Below are 15,395 nucleotides of genomic sequence, written 5' to 3' on the forward strand. Positions count from 1 at the left end.
AAACGTGTCGCTGTTAAGGGCATGGTGCCTTTAAAGTGCAGATAAACCCTGGAAAACTTCTAGGAGTCATGTAGTGGAACAAAAGGTCGCTTGAATTATTGATGAAGTGACGTGAGTTTATTTGAAAAGGTTCCACACAGAAGACTATTTCTTCAACCTAAGGAAAACAGTAGGGGTAATATCTACAGCACAGTTTAAACTTTGAAGTCTTTCATAATCATTCTTTCCAAGTACATATATATATATATTATTTTCTACCTAACTTTATATACAAGTCCTTCACGTCTACACAGAAGAGTCTAATCTAAGGTGTTGAGTGGAGGTTCAACAAAGAGAAGCAGAGAACTCAAAACAAGAACAAACACTGTGAAGAGAAAAAGTGATTTGCAGGGATCAGCATAACGTCTAACGAGTGTGATTCCTTCCTCTTGGGTACTCGAAGACGATGATACATCGTCTAGTTGAAGACTAGGACATGTCAAAAATCCATATGCTATTCCTGTCAATGCAGCTCCAAAATGTGTCCTGCAACATTTACCCGATAAAGGGTGTCAAATGGCATGCATAGTGAATCGTTTAACATATACCAGTTGGTTTTAACCTTACCAGTCATCAATAGGACCAAAACTGCTCAATGTGAAGGTAAGAGCTGTAGTTATTATTGCCTTCTGGAACATACTCTCTGAGACCTCCTTTGAAATTAAATCTTTGTTCTGGCTCTCATAGATGAGCCAAGCTCCAATCATGGCAAATATTGGTCCCTGTGATCCATTTCTGAACTTAGTCATGTAAGAAATTGTATAGCCTTGCATGGGAAAAAGAAGTTAAAAGCTAAGAATAGAAGTTGAGGAGCTGCTCACTGTTCCACCAACAGTTGGTTCTGGTGTGTGTAGAAAGCTAATCAGATTGCCAGAGATTCCTCCGAGCATATAGATCAAGAAGAACGTGAATGAACCATAGCCTCTGCACACCTTAGGTCCGAATGTAACAAGTCCCCAAGAACCGATAGCTATATGAATAAGTCCAGCGTGCTGCATTCACATACCAAATGATTCTTATGATGTAGGAAGTCATATGAAATTTCAGACAATTATGTGTCACATTACAACTCAATTCCTAAGTAATTAATGCAAGTAAATGCAATGCAAGTATTGTAACCAAGTGTTCGACAACCTAGCTCACTTGCAGCCTCAACCTGTATATGGAGAGTCAGACTACACAACCAGGGTTGCGAGCTCAAAGCCTACTACTGCAAACAAGGGTTTGTTACCGTGTTAGACAACCACTGCACCCAAAAGCTTAAAACGTGCTATCAGGGAATGGGTCATCAATGTGTATTAAGCTAACGCTAGTATTATTAATGTTAAATGGAAACACAATGGAACACGAACCCAATAATCAATCTTGTACCAGAAACATTGGTGTGACTAGCCTCCACCATTCTCCGACCAGGATCAAATCATTTATCTTTGCTCCATATAACGATGGAAGGGAAAAGAGATCCAAGTCAGAATTCCTAACTGGACTTGCTATCTCAAACAGAAAAACTGCAATGTTTATAGAACCCAATATGCCTCTGCAACCAAAGATCATAAACAAAGGATCATGGTTTGAACTTCAGATTATTAATGTGCTACCATATTTTGATAAAAAAAGAAAATCCACTTAGATGAAAAGCACATTCTTACATTAGGTAGAGATCAGAAATTTCACTATCCTGAGCATTATCACCAGTTGTGCTTATATAGCTCTCGATCAATTTCGTCTCGGCACCATTTTCAGATTCTTGAATGATAGATACTGACCCTGGAACTATATTGTCTCCAGTAGCAACATCAACCGGTTTTTCAGACTGGTTTGCATCTGAGGCAAAAGAAAAATATTGTAAATATCGTTGCTAAGATGGATGAGATAGAAGCTACTCAGTTACTCGATCAGCTAGCAGACGTACCTTTATCAAGTCTTCCAAGATATGTATCAAGATAATCCAACTCCTCCTTCAATCCCAAACGATCATTTTTTCTACCGAGTACTGCCTCGCTCGTCTTGCTTGCATTTTCTGGAGGCAGAGTTGAGCTATTTTGAAGTTTTCCAAAGTAAGAATCCAAAGAACTCAACTGCTTCTCAGTCGTTCTAGCACCTGATGCATACTGAACCGACCCACGATTTTGTTCTTGTGAGTTATGTGCCAAACTGCATCTTAGACGGCTTTCTAATCCTCTACTTGGTCCTCTTATTACATAATGTATTGGATCAACATGAACTTTGTCCTTGTACAGTACCCTATAGCATACTGGAACCAAAGCCATCTAATCCTGAATGAAGAATTGTACAGAAGTATCAGAATGTTATCTCAAATACTGACATTAATTGCAGAAACAAAGATAACCATCTCTTTTACATGTTATGTTATCAGAATATTATCAATATAACATCCGTGAAACTCTCTGAATCTGTATGATTAGTAGTCCCTAGTTAAAATATGTCACTCTGTATGGAGATAAAATCCACATGCACAACATAAATGGAAACTTAACCATCAAACAGTGAGACTTTCTCTTTGAAGTTTAAAGTTTGGTTTATTTCTCAGCAAGCAAAGTGGCAAGCAGAAAAATGAAGAAGACTGGAAGTGGATTTGAGAAAAGCAAAAAGATTTTATGAAAATGCCAGTGAAAAGTGAAAACAGCAGGTACCTGAAATCCCAAATTTATTGCAAAATGGGGAGTTGTTGTTGTATGCAAAGCTCTTGGGACTTTGAAGGGGGCCAAGTCTGGGGTTGTGATTCCATTAATGAAACCAGACACAAGTACAACTGTACAAGAGTGAAAAGCTTGCTGCTTGCAGTTGAAAGGAACAGGTCGATCCTCACTGGGATATTTGTTATGAAATCCAGACTAGATCATCTCTTATCTCTGTTGATCCAGTACCACATCGCCATGTGTGAATTGCCATCGCATTCAAATGTTTGTGGTTTACGACTTATACATTGACAAGCATCCAAGGTTCAGGAGCCACCAGAAATTAATGGTTGTTGAAAACTCAAACAGTCAAACCACAACCATATATATAGACTAGTATACGTCAACACTTTTCATGGTCGATGTGGGCTTCTTCCGGGGCTCCAGCTAGCTGCTTCCAGCCCAATCAGTTGGTCACTTACATTCTTGCATTGACAGTAGTGAAAAACTTGATGATGAAAAAAAACGTAACAATGGGATGTGCACAGAGATAACTTTGTATAAATTAAAATACACGGGAATAAGTTTTTCATTTACAATTGGTTACATAGCAATTATGTGAGCAACCAAGGTCATGAAATAATAGTTTATGTTGTGAATAAATAAATAATGCTTAGAAGCAATTAGCAAGAGATCGAAAATAATAGTTCCGTTTTGAGTTCAATTTATAACTAAGGTTCGTATAAATTTTTTTAATAACTAAGGTATTGGAAGAAACTGACAATATTGTGATTGTAATCTTTAGTCTATATGATTTTATATATATGCATACATAGAAACACATCTTTCATAAGACTAAATAATATAATGATGACATGTCGGTAACGGAATACAAGATATTCTAGTCTCTCCAGTCTCTTTATGCTATATCTCAATGGGACAAAATATTTAGTGTATCGACCGTGAGTCTAGGAACCTTGTATTTATAAGGTCTTATGTCTTATAGTCCTAACCCATTAATTATATAATAGGACATGATTTTATGACCAAGTAACCTTAATGGTAAATTTTTAGGATTGTATTAATCATTTATTCGTCAGGTTTCCTATCAATATATTATATCACTATATTTACCGGATAATCACTATTATATTCTTAACTATTTAATCATCGACTAATTGGGTTTTCTTATTATATTATAATACACGATATGTCTAATATAATCTTATAGTGATCTCTACTCTTTGGGCGAGAGTTTAAAATCTTATTTTAATTGGTGTCTTAGTCGTGTCGCTGAATGTTTAAATGTATCAATGTTATAATTTCATTTATAAGGTGTGCGTAGTTGTTTTAACGGTGGTTATTTACATCAACATCAAAACTAATGGTAGAGAATCTAACCAACATCTCTCATCCATAAAATGAGCAAGAGGTACTAAGGAGTTTGCCGCAGAATTAGGTTGTGTTTGGCCTAGATTATAGGCTTAAATTCTCAAATAATCTGACTAAATTGTTTGGTGAATCAGCTTATTTCTTAAATTCACGAATGACCATGCAACTTTTAGACAAATTATGAAAGCTATAAAATAGAGCTTTTAAAAGTTGATGTTGATTAAATATGCAAACGCAGATTTTTCCAATCTCACATCGGGGCCAAATTGGCCACTAAGCTCTCTCCAACCTTGAGAGAGCTCAGATACAATGAAATTGAGCTGTCAAAACCCAGGTGCCATGCACCAAACTCTTAATACCCATGGAACTTTTTGATTAATGCAGTCAACTAAAATATTTGAGTCTCCCTTAATCGTGTGCCCTAGACCAAATGCAATAGGGCAGCCCGCAATTTTGCTCTTGCAATAGACCAAAAGCCAGAACATAATGTCCAAGACGACAGTGCGTGGGTTGTGCAAGTTTACATTATTCAATTCGTAATTGGAGGTTGAAGAAAACAATCCAGTGAATCCACCCAGAGATATTTGGGCATTATGAACAGAAACAAAACAAAAACAAGATCACGCGTTTCCCCAATCTGCCCCTCAAATACGAATCTCGAAAACAAACCCAAAAATAAAACTTTGGGCTCCCGCTTGAGCGTGGCAACCAAATTCAAAAACCCCGCGCCCCCCTCGTCTCCAAATCTCACCTTCCCCCGTTCATTTTCGTCTTTAATTCTCCGAGACGCACTCACTTCTCTGCTTCCCAGACCAACAATCAATCATATCCAATGGCCGGAGTTCGCGTCGTCGGCGGCCGGATCTACGATTCCGAGAACGGCAAAACCTGTCACCAGGTCAGTTTCGTTTTTTCTATTCCGATTCCAAGTTATTATGGCCAATTAGGGTTTCGTTAATTTGGGGTCGAATTTGTTCTGCAGTGTCGGCAGAAGACTAGGGATTTTGTGGCGTCGTGTAAGAATCTGAAGAAAAACAATCGCTGCACTATTGGCTTTTGTCACAAGTGCCTCCTCAACAGGTTAGACCTCGATTTTTCGAATTAGGTTTTGATTCAAAGTTTGGGTCTTTCTGATGGATGTGAAGAAATTGATGTTGGGTGGTTTTGAGACCCTCACTTTTGGTATTGGGTGTGATGAAATTGATTTAGATATGGAGAGAAAGCTGAAGAGGTGGAGCTTTTGGAGGATTGGCATTGCCCCAAATGTAGGGGCAACTGTAATTGTAGTTTCTGCAGGTAAATGTTGTGTGGGTTAAATTGGATAGTGATACTAGGGTGAAGATTTTGATTTTGGTGAATGTGTTGTTTGGCAGGAAGAAACAAGGGCTCAAACCCACTGGTCTTCTTGTTCACACGGCCAAGGAGGGCGGGTTTGGTTCTGTTTCGGAGATGTTGATGGCAAAGGGACCGGAGAATTTCGGTATTGAGAGGAAGGTTGTAGTCAAGGTTGGTTGGTTGGTTTTGCTTCTAGTGTTTTATAATGTTTTGATTTGAATGGCTTTGTGTGTTGTTTACTGTGTTTATGCTGATGGATGTTGATAGGAGGGTGTTGATGAAAAGGAGAATTCTGTTGTTCGAAAGGTTGAGATCGACTTGAATTTGGCGCCAAACCCTGAGGAGGGAGAAGTCAGGATAACTAAGAGGAAAGGATTGAAGGAAATCCGTAATGGCAGAAGGGGTGATTCTAAAGTCTCCAAAGATGGTCCTGTGAAATCAAGAAAGAGAAAAAATGAAGATCAAAGAGAAGAATCAGATGACCCGAAACTGCAAGGTGAAGAAGTTCAAGATGGAGTGCACAACACTGACGTCAAGAAGAAGAAGAAGAAGAAGAAGAAGGCCAAGGACACAAAACTGCAAGGTGAGGGAGTTCAAGATGTTGTAACCAACAATGATGTCAAGAGGAAGAAAAAGGACACGGACAATGTCCAGAGTGGCAAAGAGACTCGCAGAGTTAAGGAATGCAATAACAAGTTTCTGATTAAAGAAGTAGAGCCTGAACTTCCTCTGCCTGAGGGCATTCCCTTGGCAAGTGTCTTGGGAATCGAACTACCTCCTGAGGATGCTGGAAATGCTCTTCAATTTTTGGAATTTTGTTCAGCTTTTGGAGAGGTAATGTGGACTTTACTTCTATTATATATTAGATGAATGTTCATCCAAATCTGGTTGTGATTTTCTGTGGTGTACTGTTATTAACCTTTCTGATTTTGAGTTGACGCAAACTAAATGTACTCTAGGTTCTCAATGTAAAAAAAGCACATGCTGAATCTATACTTGGTGAATTACTGCGCCAACGAAGTGGGAGAAATGGACGCCCTGGACAATACTCCTCAGTTATTCGGTTTCACATGCAACTTTTATCTCTATTACAGGAGGATATGGGAGAGGAGTAAGAATTATGCCTTGAATCTTTTATATTGTATTCAATTGTATCAAGTAATTAGGCTCGAATGGTGAAGACGCAGTTTATTTATGAACACTTCTATTGTTGGGATTATTTAATTAGCTGACTGTTGATGTCATTTTCTTGTTTAGGCCTTCATCTATAGATAACATGAGCCACAAAACCTCATGGTTCCAAGATCTGGGTAAATGCATCTCTGACTCTGAGGCTGAATACCTATTGAAGGAACTACCTTCAGATTGTTTCAGTAGACGTGGTGCTGGATATGATATCTTAGACCTCTCTCAGAGGCTTAGACTCTTAACTTACCTCTGCGATGAGGTGATATGCACATCGTAAGTACAAAGAGTGTTTTGACTCTATTATACAAAATTTCATGTATTTTTTATGAGTACTGAGATGAGAACTTCTCACTCTTTTCAGTAAATTGAGGAGCTGGATAGAGGAACAGCATGAAAAGATTGTTGAAAGTGAAAAGGAAGCAAGAGGGAAAGTTAACGCGGCCAAAGATAAGGTAAAGATAGACGTACAGTAAAAGGTATGACTCCCTTGGATTCTACATGTTAATTCTATTTAAACATAATTTTATTGTTAATGCACAGGAAAAACTTCTGAAGCGTAAGTTGCAAGATGAGGTGGCTAAGCTTATTATTGCCAAAAATGGTGCTCCTCTGTCAATTTCAGAACATGAAGCTCTTGTCTCACAAATAAAAAGTGAAGCAGCTCAAGCTCATGCAGAGTTTCTTGAAGCAGAGGGCATAGTGCCTAGAAGTATGTTTCCATTTCTAGTATCTATAGTTAACTTTTTTGTATAGAATACATAAGTGTTTTTCTGGTGCAAGTGGTGTTTCTTCATGTTGTGTTTGTTACACTGTCATATCTTTCACGAATCTATCATACATGCATGTGTTGACAGTTCCTTCTATATACTCTGCAGAGAAACAAAAAAGTGACGTTCTAAGAACAGAGCCTTATCGTGTGGATGTTGATGGCCGCATCTTCTGGAAATTGAAGAGTTACAATAATGGAGAAGATATTGTGCTTCAAGGCCAGTTTTTCTAACGGTGTCGATTACAATTACATTCTTTGCAGTTTACGAGTCTGAACGCTAATTCTGGTGTATTGTACAGATATGGGAGCCTGGGATGCAGTTGTATCTAAAGAAGAATGGTTTGTATATGGTGTGGAGACGAAGGAAGCAATTGAAAAGTACTGTTCTTCTTTAAGGTATGGACAGTCACTCGTCTTTAAGGTCTCCTGAACTTATATTTCATTATAATGGTAATAACTTGAATGTTTTCTTGGTTTGCAGGAGAAAGAAGTTCAGCGGAACTGTGTCCCAAACTGTTCCTCGTGAAAGCAATGAAGAAAACATGTAGAGATGGCCATGACTATTGCACATGGCATTTACTCCTAATTTCCTTCACAATTGAATAGTGTAGATCATCAAGACGATCAAGTGACCAGCTGCTTCTGTCCGAAAGGAATTCTGATAGTGTTGTAGAAGTAGGTTCACATACAGATTTGCAACTATTTTGGCTGCCCAATTGTTTTGCATATCTTCCTTAATGGTAAAGTTTCTTCAGAAAATCCGAAGTGATGTATTTGATTTGTAACTGGGAGTTGTACCCCAATATTTTTTGGGTGATCTTAAGGAATTGTACACAAAGGAACCCCAAACTGATTAGTAATATCTGAGTTCACATTAAAATTTGCTGCATTTGTTTCCAGATTCATCTTGATGTTTGTGAGTGATCTCTATGACGCATCATCCTTGGAGATATAATCCTACATCCTTCAACTATCCTTGGTGATGGTAAAATTCTTCTCCCAGGACTAAGATGATGTAATGTAACACAGAAAATCAACATATCAAAATATCAAATGCATCAAATAATTTTTACTAATTCATAGCATTAAGTAGATAACGCTGTTGCAATTTTATCAATTTATTGTTCATCTCATACGGTTTTTATCTTCAAATTTTCTCAGAAAAAATTGTGAACCCAGACGTTTTCTGAAGAACAGTAGGAAAAGATTTTTTTTCTCAATGAAATTTAAATGGAAATGAAAAACAAAAAATAAATAAACAAAATGGATAACATGAGGACACGTCAACATAAATTTGGCGGTTGAGAGCAGCCAACTCCGGAACTCCAAACTGCTCTGTTCTGTTTTTCTGCTCTGTCTCAAAGCCTCAACCTTTGTTTCAAAGAGCCTCAAAATGGCAACTGTAACCACCGCAAGAGGAGCAGGAAGCATTTTCTGCTCCCACCGTGAACCCTTCACCCGCCACCGCTTCCTCTCTCTCCACCCACCTCGTCCCCTCCTCCTTCACCCCCACCCATCAAAACCCACCTCCACTTTCCTCACCCACTCCAAGCCCATTGGGCCCTTAATCAAACTCACCACCCCAAGAGCTGCCGACACCTCCTCCGTCCCCACCACCGCCGACAAAGCCATCGTCACCGATGACCAGTTCTCCCTCGCCAAGGTCAGCTCAAAGTTTACTTTTTTTTTTCCTGATTATAAGTTTGTATGTTAATATTGTATATTGATGATGTAAAAGTGTGAACTTTGCAGGTTTCATTTGGTGTGATCGGACTAGGTGGTGGGATTACACTGCTGGGGTGAGTTGTTTATCCCATTTTGGTACTTGGGTTGTGACAATGGATTGTGTTTGAATGCTTATAGTATGTGTTCATTTTGGGTTTTGTGTGTTGTGAGAAACAGGTATGGTTTTGGAGCATACTTTAATATCCTACCTGGGTCTGAATGGTCAGCAATAATGTTAACATATGGGTTTCCTCTTGCAATCATTGGCATGGCTTTCAAGGTAAAATCTCAATCATGTGTACAGTGTTAAGGACATGTTATGCAAGGTTGTGTTGTTTTGTGGGATGTGGTGTAATAATGCAGATGAGTAGATAGTAAGAACCTGAATGGGGTTGTGTTTCGCAGAATAGTATGTTTATTTTCTGTGTTTTTCAGTATGCAGAGCTAAAGCCGGTGCCGTGCTTGACTTATTTGGATGCTCAGAAATTAAGGGAAACGAGTGCCACCCCAATTCTTATACAGGTGCTTGCCTTGAGTCGAAATTACCATTTACATCAGATTTTGTAATTTTAGAGAAATGGATGCGGCATATGCTGTGATGAATTTCTTACTTCACCATCACAACTTAGGAGTCCAACTGGCTAGTGGCTAGTAGTTTGTGCCGTCATTGTCTCTCTCTCTCTCTCTCTCTCTCTCTCTCTCTCTCAGGCATTTTTTATTTTAGTACTCTAAATTGCTTGCAGCCGGGCATGATCTTGCTTGTCTTTCCTTATGATAATTTGAACATATCAGAGAGCATTAATACTTCATCTTTTGGGATTTTATTTACAGACCGAAGTGTCAGTAAAAGAGTTACCTAAAGTTGACAAAGGATCATCTTATGTATATGACTGTTTGAGAGCCAGCAATATAATGTCCTGGAAATGCCAAGCCTTTGAAAATTTGGGGGTTATTTCTAAGAACCCTCTTGAATTTTTTTATTTACTCAGTGTTGACCATGATATACTTGTAGTCCAACCGCTAGAATAAGAGCTGTTCCCCTAAAAAAATTACATGTCTCATCACTCTCGTGCTGACAATAAACACAAACATTTATACCTTCATACTACCACAGAAGTATGAATTTATTGCACCACTCCAATTTCAATGATCTCTTTTCATGTCATGATCCATGTTGCTTGGTGCCAATTGTGCTGCCCATAGGCTCTGTCCTGCTTTCTAAGTTAAATATAAACTTTTTTCGTGCACCAACATCAGATGCTTCTTTGCTTGTGTTATTTGCCTAAGGCCCTAAGCTAATATGGTTTATGAAATAACATAACTATGATTAGGTCAGGAATGATGTTACAAGATACCGCTATGGGGATGAACAGCATTTGGATGAGGCGTTAAAACGAATTTTCCAGTATGGTCAGGTGAGATGTCTGATTTTGTGTATGCATACTATGTAGAGATTTATTCATTCATTGATTTTTTTTTGAAGACATTCTGTGTGGGACACAGTAATTTATCTCGTTCCTGTCCTAAATAATAGTTATTCTTTATCTGCTACACTTGACCTCTAATTGCAGTCAGATGTACATAACATTATGCAGAAGGTGGTTACATCCTGTTGTTTGGATATACTTAAACATGCGGACTGAGTTTGAGATTGTTTTTGTTCTGTTTTGTTTTACAGGGTGGGGGAATTGCTCGGAGGAGTGCGCCCGTTCTACAAAGTATTCGTGAAGAGGTACGCGGAGTGTGTAAAATTTTTTATCACCTCGCTGACTGTTTTTCTTATTCTTCCCATTTGAATTTATTAACAGCATATTCTTCAGTTATAGTCTCATTAGCTCTACTGCAATTAGTTATTTAAGTATAGGAATACGTTTGTCTAATCTTCTCCTGTTGTTTTACATACAATAAAAGACTGAGGACCATGATAATTCCGTTCATATATTTTGCCCTTTTAAAGGATTCAAATGATCCTCATTTCTCCCTTCAAAAAATGATCCTCATTTCTTATATAAGACTTTCTTACAAAGTTGATATTTGATTATGGTCTAAGTGATATGCAAGTGACTTACAAATTTTTAGAGTTATTATCATTTTCACTCCCTTTGTGTTATCTCAGGTCACAAAAGATGGTAGATACTGTTTAGTCCTGGTGTTTGAGGCAAAATCTCTACAGTTATCTGATTTTGAACAAAGACAGGTTAGTTTATTGAGCCTTTGAAACATTTCTGCTGCTCTTGTTGGGTGTGAGAATGAATCCCTACTTGAGTTGCTGAAGTTTTGTTCATATTCAGTTTAATGATATGGCTGTAACCTTGAAGAATCTCTAAGTTAATTTCAGAATAGCAGAATTAGAGACTGAATTCATCAATTTCTGTTGTTTTTCTAGGCTAAATTTACATCATTCTTCGGACCAGGCATTACAGCTGAAATTGGTAAGATTTGAACTTAACTGTTTCAGTTCCTTGTCAAAAGTTACAAGTTATTAGATTAGTCGCCTGCTGCCAGTGCATACAGCAATCTAAAAACCTGCTTCTCCATTAATTTTTTCTATTCTATATGTTCTTACTTAAGTTTCTGGTGTAGCCAAGGGAGAGGAGAATCTATATGAAGTCAAACTTATTTCCAACTCCAACGTCAACCCCACTGCATAGCCGCCATAAACAGTGCATAGTAGTTTAACCAAACACCCTATGTATGATAGATTCATTTTCATACATAGCTTGTCAATTGTAAAACCTTTGTTTATATTCAGTTGGCAAAACCCTATTTGTATCATACATAGATTTTTGAAGTGAAACGGAAAAAAACAGATGAGCACGTTAAAGTCTATTACTCTTCCCTTTGGCTTCAGATTCAATTATATTTTATGGTTTATTTAGATTATATTTGCTTGCCTGCTTGGCGCATTTCTTGAAGCTTATATGTTTCTGAGACTTGCTGCATGTAACTGTGTGGGCTTCCTAGTCAAGTGAAAGGAGAAAATCAGCGTACTAGTCGGTTTTCCTTGCATGCTCAGATGCGTACCAAGTTTTACTTCATAGGTTTTCGGAGCTTCAGAATTTCAAAATTTCTTGCCAAGATGGGTAAGTTACGTATGTATACACGTTTTTTTTTTCTTGAGAGAGATTCTACTACTTTTAAGGCACAAACAAAAAGCATGCATGTGAACCTTTTGTCAGCCACTATGGACCATAAGCAAGAACAGAGCATAAACATGACTCAACTATTCTACAACAGAAAGAAAACCGATACAGAATAACCACTATAGACCCCCTTAAATCTTTGCTTGCTCAGAGACAAATTGAGTGACCCTGCAGCAACAGTTCTGAAGGCCAGAGAATCTCTTACGACCCCTCCAATGGGTCTCTTCTACATTATTGATTTTCAGTGCTCTCCTTTTGTTTTCATTTTCAGCACCCTTTGAGATGAGAAAGAAACACGTTCTTCTTTCTCGGCTTGTGTTTCTCTCTGTACCTCTTTCTCATCCATGATAAGCACCCACCTTGCCTCCACTTCTGCTTTTCTTGTTCCTTTCTCCCTTCCTTTTCTCTTTTTGTTTCTTCTTCCTGTTCTGTATCTTTCACTACCATCTGCATCCATCATATAATTCATACATCAAATCACATATTTTAGCTCACAATTTTGTTTAATTTATATACATTATGACTAAGTATGACGTGTTTTTGAAGCCCAGGTTCATATATCTGGTACTTAACTCAAAACATGGGATCTTTACTCAAAATGTGGCATATTTTCAATATCAGCATGAGATTGCATGATCATTATCAGAGAATATCCAAGTGACCCAATAGTAGATGAGGTATTGGGTGGTCTCCACTCTTTGGTTCCATCAAAATCATTAGCCTAGTAATCTCAGGTTAAATTGAGTTCCAGATGATCATAATCCATCACAATAAATGCAGTGGACAAGATCTTGCAGAATAGCAAGAGACTTGTGTCACTTTCCTCAACTATCAGCCATCAGTCACATTATACGTGACCTTATTTCACATGGTATCAAACATCATCAAATGACACTATAGCTCAAAGATGCAGGTACAAACCGATCACAAGGTATAGCATCAAATTTGTACCAAACAATAGTGAAATCACAATCCCTGAAACACATGAACATCTTTTCCAAAAAGATAAAGAAGATAAAGCAGCAGTGACAAGGCTTTTTCATTGAAAGCCCCAAAAGATCAGAAGGGTAAATGCAAAAGTGAATCCTTACTAATTTGGACTCCAGAATCTCAATGTTTCCACAACATAACAATACAAAGGGAAGGGATGGATAATAAGACATAGTTCATAACTTCATTACAAGCAAGGGAAATACAGGTAAACTAAATCACATTCAGGAGTTTTACTGAACAGTTTTAAATCTGGAAAACTTATGTTCCAAATCACAGTATGTAACTATGTATGTGCTGGAATGCAGGGCCACTTGGGGCATGTGCCATGAAAACAAAGAGGGACCAATTCAATCTAAAATCCATTGCCTTAGAGATTTTATTGGTTCCGATGATCATAAACACATCATTACTTAGCAACAAAATAAAAATCTTCATAACCTAAAAATACATATCAAGCAAAAATCTACAACGAAGTAGCTTAACTTATAGCATTGATAAAGACAACATACCTCTTCTACATCATCCTCTTCTTCCGATTTCGGTTTCGAATTTGAATTTGAATTCGGTGAATCTCCGCCACGAAATCGATTTAATGTTCTTTCTACAATGGGAGGAGTTGAAGCAGAGCTAAGACTGCTAGAACTGATATCAGGAGTTCTCTGAGTTCCAAAATCTCTTGTCATACCCTCAATTTTCTTTTCTGCACCAAAAAAAACATTTTTCATTTTTAAAACTGTAACATTTTTATGCAAGTGAAAAGTAGGCAGTATGAAGCAAGAAATAACAGTTGGAACCTGGAATTGGGAAATGACGAGCCAAGTCTTCTTTAGTGGAACTAGAAGGCTTGGTGTTATGGATTGGCCTAGTGCGAGATGAGTATACAAGAGGTGCAGACATTGTGATTCGATTAGTCATGTTTCGAAACGATCTTCCACTAAGTGTTTTTGCAGATAAACACTCCATTGGGACTTGTCCTGAAAGAGGGTTGCATATGTATTTCTCTGCTTCATTCCACTTTGAATGTAAAGCAAACCCATCTGGAGATAAGGCCTCCCAACTATGATAGGCAGACCTTGCTTGTAATGCTGCAAAGAAACACAGAAGGTTACAATCTGAACCAGTATCACCCTTAAAGTTCATGATCATAAAACCTTTTACCTTTGAGGGCTGTGGTGAATGAGTAAGTTGCAGGGTCAATCTCATCTGCATAAGAATGTCGAACAAGATGTGAGCTAGCTAATGAGAAATAGTCAGTAAAGAGAAAAAGGTACTACTTATTACCTCTTAAGGCGTAGCCAGGAGAAGAAGCTGTGCTAGAGATGGTAATGTTTGATCTGAAAGACCTTGTGTCCTCTCTAAAGCTTCTAATGTAGGATGCTGAGAACCTTCTGGAATTCGTGTTTTCCCGATTGATTCCTCTAGCGTTGACAGCCCAATCTCTCAAGCTGAACTCAGGTTCGTCTCGTCCCCGAGAACTATACGGGGATTCTTCCATTGTTGTAGCTAGCTAGCCAGCTTTAGTTGGTGCCAGCTTCCTAGTGCTGCTTGTTTAAGTTTTGAGATAACTTCTAGTAAATGGAGGCCAGTGTACGTAAGAACATATAGAGCGAATTTCAAATCTTTGAAATCTCGTCGTGTTTCTTCTGGGAAGATATAATGATAATCAGCTGGACATAGCAAGCAGCATATGAAGTGTGCACATATCGGTTTGGTTGCCAGTTTCACACACTCTGACACGCAAGCACAAAAAGATGAAACATTCGCTTTCTTCTTCCACAAAAAGAAAGAGCAAGAATAACACCAGCTTTTAGACTCTAAGCACACCATTAGTAAATTAGTGACCAAATTTGGTTGTTTGGGCCATAAGACAAAAGGGTCATTGTGCTTGTCCTGCTAAATGGTGTGCTAATCTTGTGTCAATATGGTGTTACAACGTTGACACATGAGAGTATAATATGAGAACCAGGATTAAACACAATGATGAAAAGGAAAACTGTCTTTGGGATTTATAATTAGAGCTAGTGAGTAGAAATGTGGATCTTATCTACACACATGACATTATTTACCGAAGATAAACACAATTAGTTGAAAAAAATTCTATTCATAGAAACTCTTGTTATTTTAAAATTATATTCATGGGCTGTTGAAAATTACATAATAATAGACTTCTAC

The 15,395-nt window shown here is 37.9% G+C and overlaps 4 protein-coding genes across 4 annotated transcripts; 2 read left to right on the forward strand and 2 right to left on the reverse strand.

The window, feature by feature from the left end:
- Positions 1 to 167: 167 nt before the first annotated feature.
- On the reverse strand, positions 168 to 2,849 carry LOC126800658 (RHOMBOID-like protein 9, chloroplastic). The gene is made up of 7 exons (XM_050528054.1): positions 2,694 to 2,849; positions 1,952 to 2,315; positions 1,689 to 1,863; positions 1,411 to 1,576; positions 861 to 1,031; positions 607 to 761; positions 168 to 525 (listed from the first exon to the last, which is right to left on the reverse strand). Exons 2-7 carry the CDS (start codon positions 2,307 to 2,309, stop codon positions 300 to 302), a joined length of 1,251 nt encoding a protein of 416 aa, XP_050384011.1. The 5' UTR covers positions 2,310 to 2,315; positions 2,694 to 2,849; the 3' UTR covers positions 168 to 299.
- Positions 2,850 to 4,703: 1,854 nt separating this feature from the next.
- On the forward strand, positions 4,704 to 8,268 carry LOC126798777 (uncharacterized). The gene is made up of 12 exons (XM_050525832.1): positions 4,704 to 4,968; positions 5,053 to 5,150; positions 5,280 to 5,366; positions 5,444 to 5,576; positions 5,673 to 6,239; positions 6,365 to 6,516; positions 6,663 to 6,866; positions 6,955 to 7,045; positions 7,134 to 7,302; positions 7,469 to 7,579; positions 7,662 to 7,758; positions 7,844 to 8,268. Exons 1-12 carry the CDS (start codon positions 4,903 to 4,905, stop codon positions 7,908 to 7,910), a joined length of 1,842 nt encoding a protein of 613 aa, XP_050381789.1. The 5' UTR covers positions 4,704 to 4,902; the 3' UTR covers positions 7,911 to 8,268.
- A 414-nt stretch (positions 8,269 to 8,682) lies between these two features.
- On the forward strand, positions 8,683 to 11,914 carry LOC126800434 (uncharacterized). The gene is made up of 9 exons (XM_050527802.1): positions 8,683 to 9,025; positions 9,115 to 9,161; positions 9,265 to 9,367; positions 9,523 to 9,609; positions 10,419 to 10,502; positions 10,766 to 10,819; positions 11,204 to 11,284; positions 11,474 to 11,519; positions 11,671 to 11,914. Exons 1-9 carry the CDS (start codon positions 8,756 to 8,758, stop codon positions 11,736 to 11,738), a joined length of 840 nt encoding a protein of 279 aa, XP_050383759.1. The 5' UTR covers positions 8,683 to 8,755; the 3' UTR covers positions 11,739 to 11,914.
- A 26-nt stretch (positions 11,915 to 11,940) lies between these two features.
- On the reverse strand, positions 11,941 to 15,086 carry LOC126800432 (uncharacterized). Its single transcript, XM_050527799.1, has 5 exons — positions 14,505 to 15,086; positions 14,382 to 14,426; positions 14,018 to 14,308; positions 13,733 to 13,923; positions 11,941 to 12,677 (listed from the first exon to the last, which is right to left on the reverse strand). The coding sequence occupies exons 1-5, from the start codon at positions 14,716 to 14,718 to the stop codon at positions 12,498 to 12,500; spliced, it is 921 nt and encodes a 306-aa protein (XP_050383756.1). The 5' UTR covers positions 14,719 to 15,086; the 3' UTR covers positions 11,941 to 12,497.
- Positions 15,087 to 15,395: the final 309 nt, after the last annotated feature.

This window comes from Argentina anserina, chromosome 6 (genome assembly GCF_933775445.1).
Source record: "Argentina anserina chromosome 6, drPotAnse1.1, whole genome shotgun sequence".
Taxonomy (NCBI): Eukaryota; Viridiplantae; Streptophyta; class Magnoliopsida; order Rosales; family Rosaceae; genus Argentina; species Argentina anserina.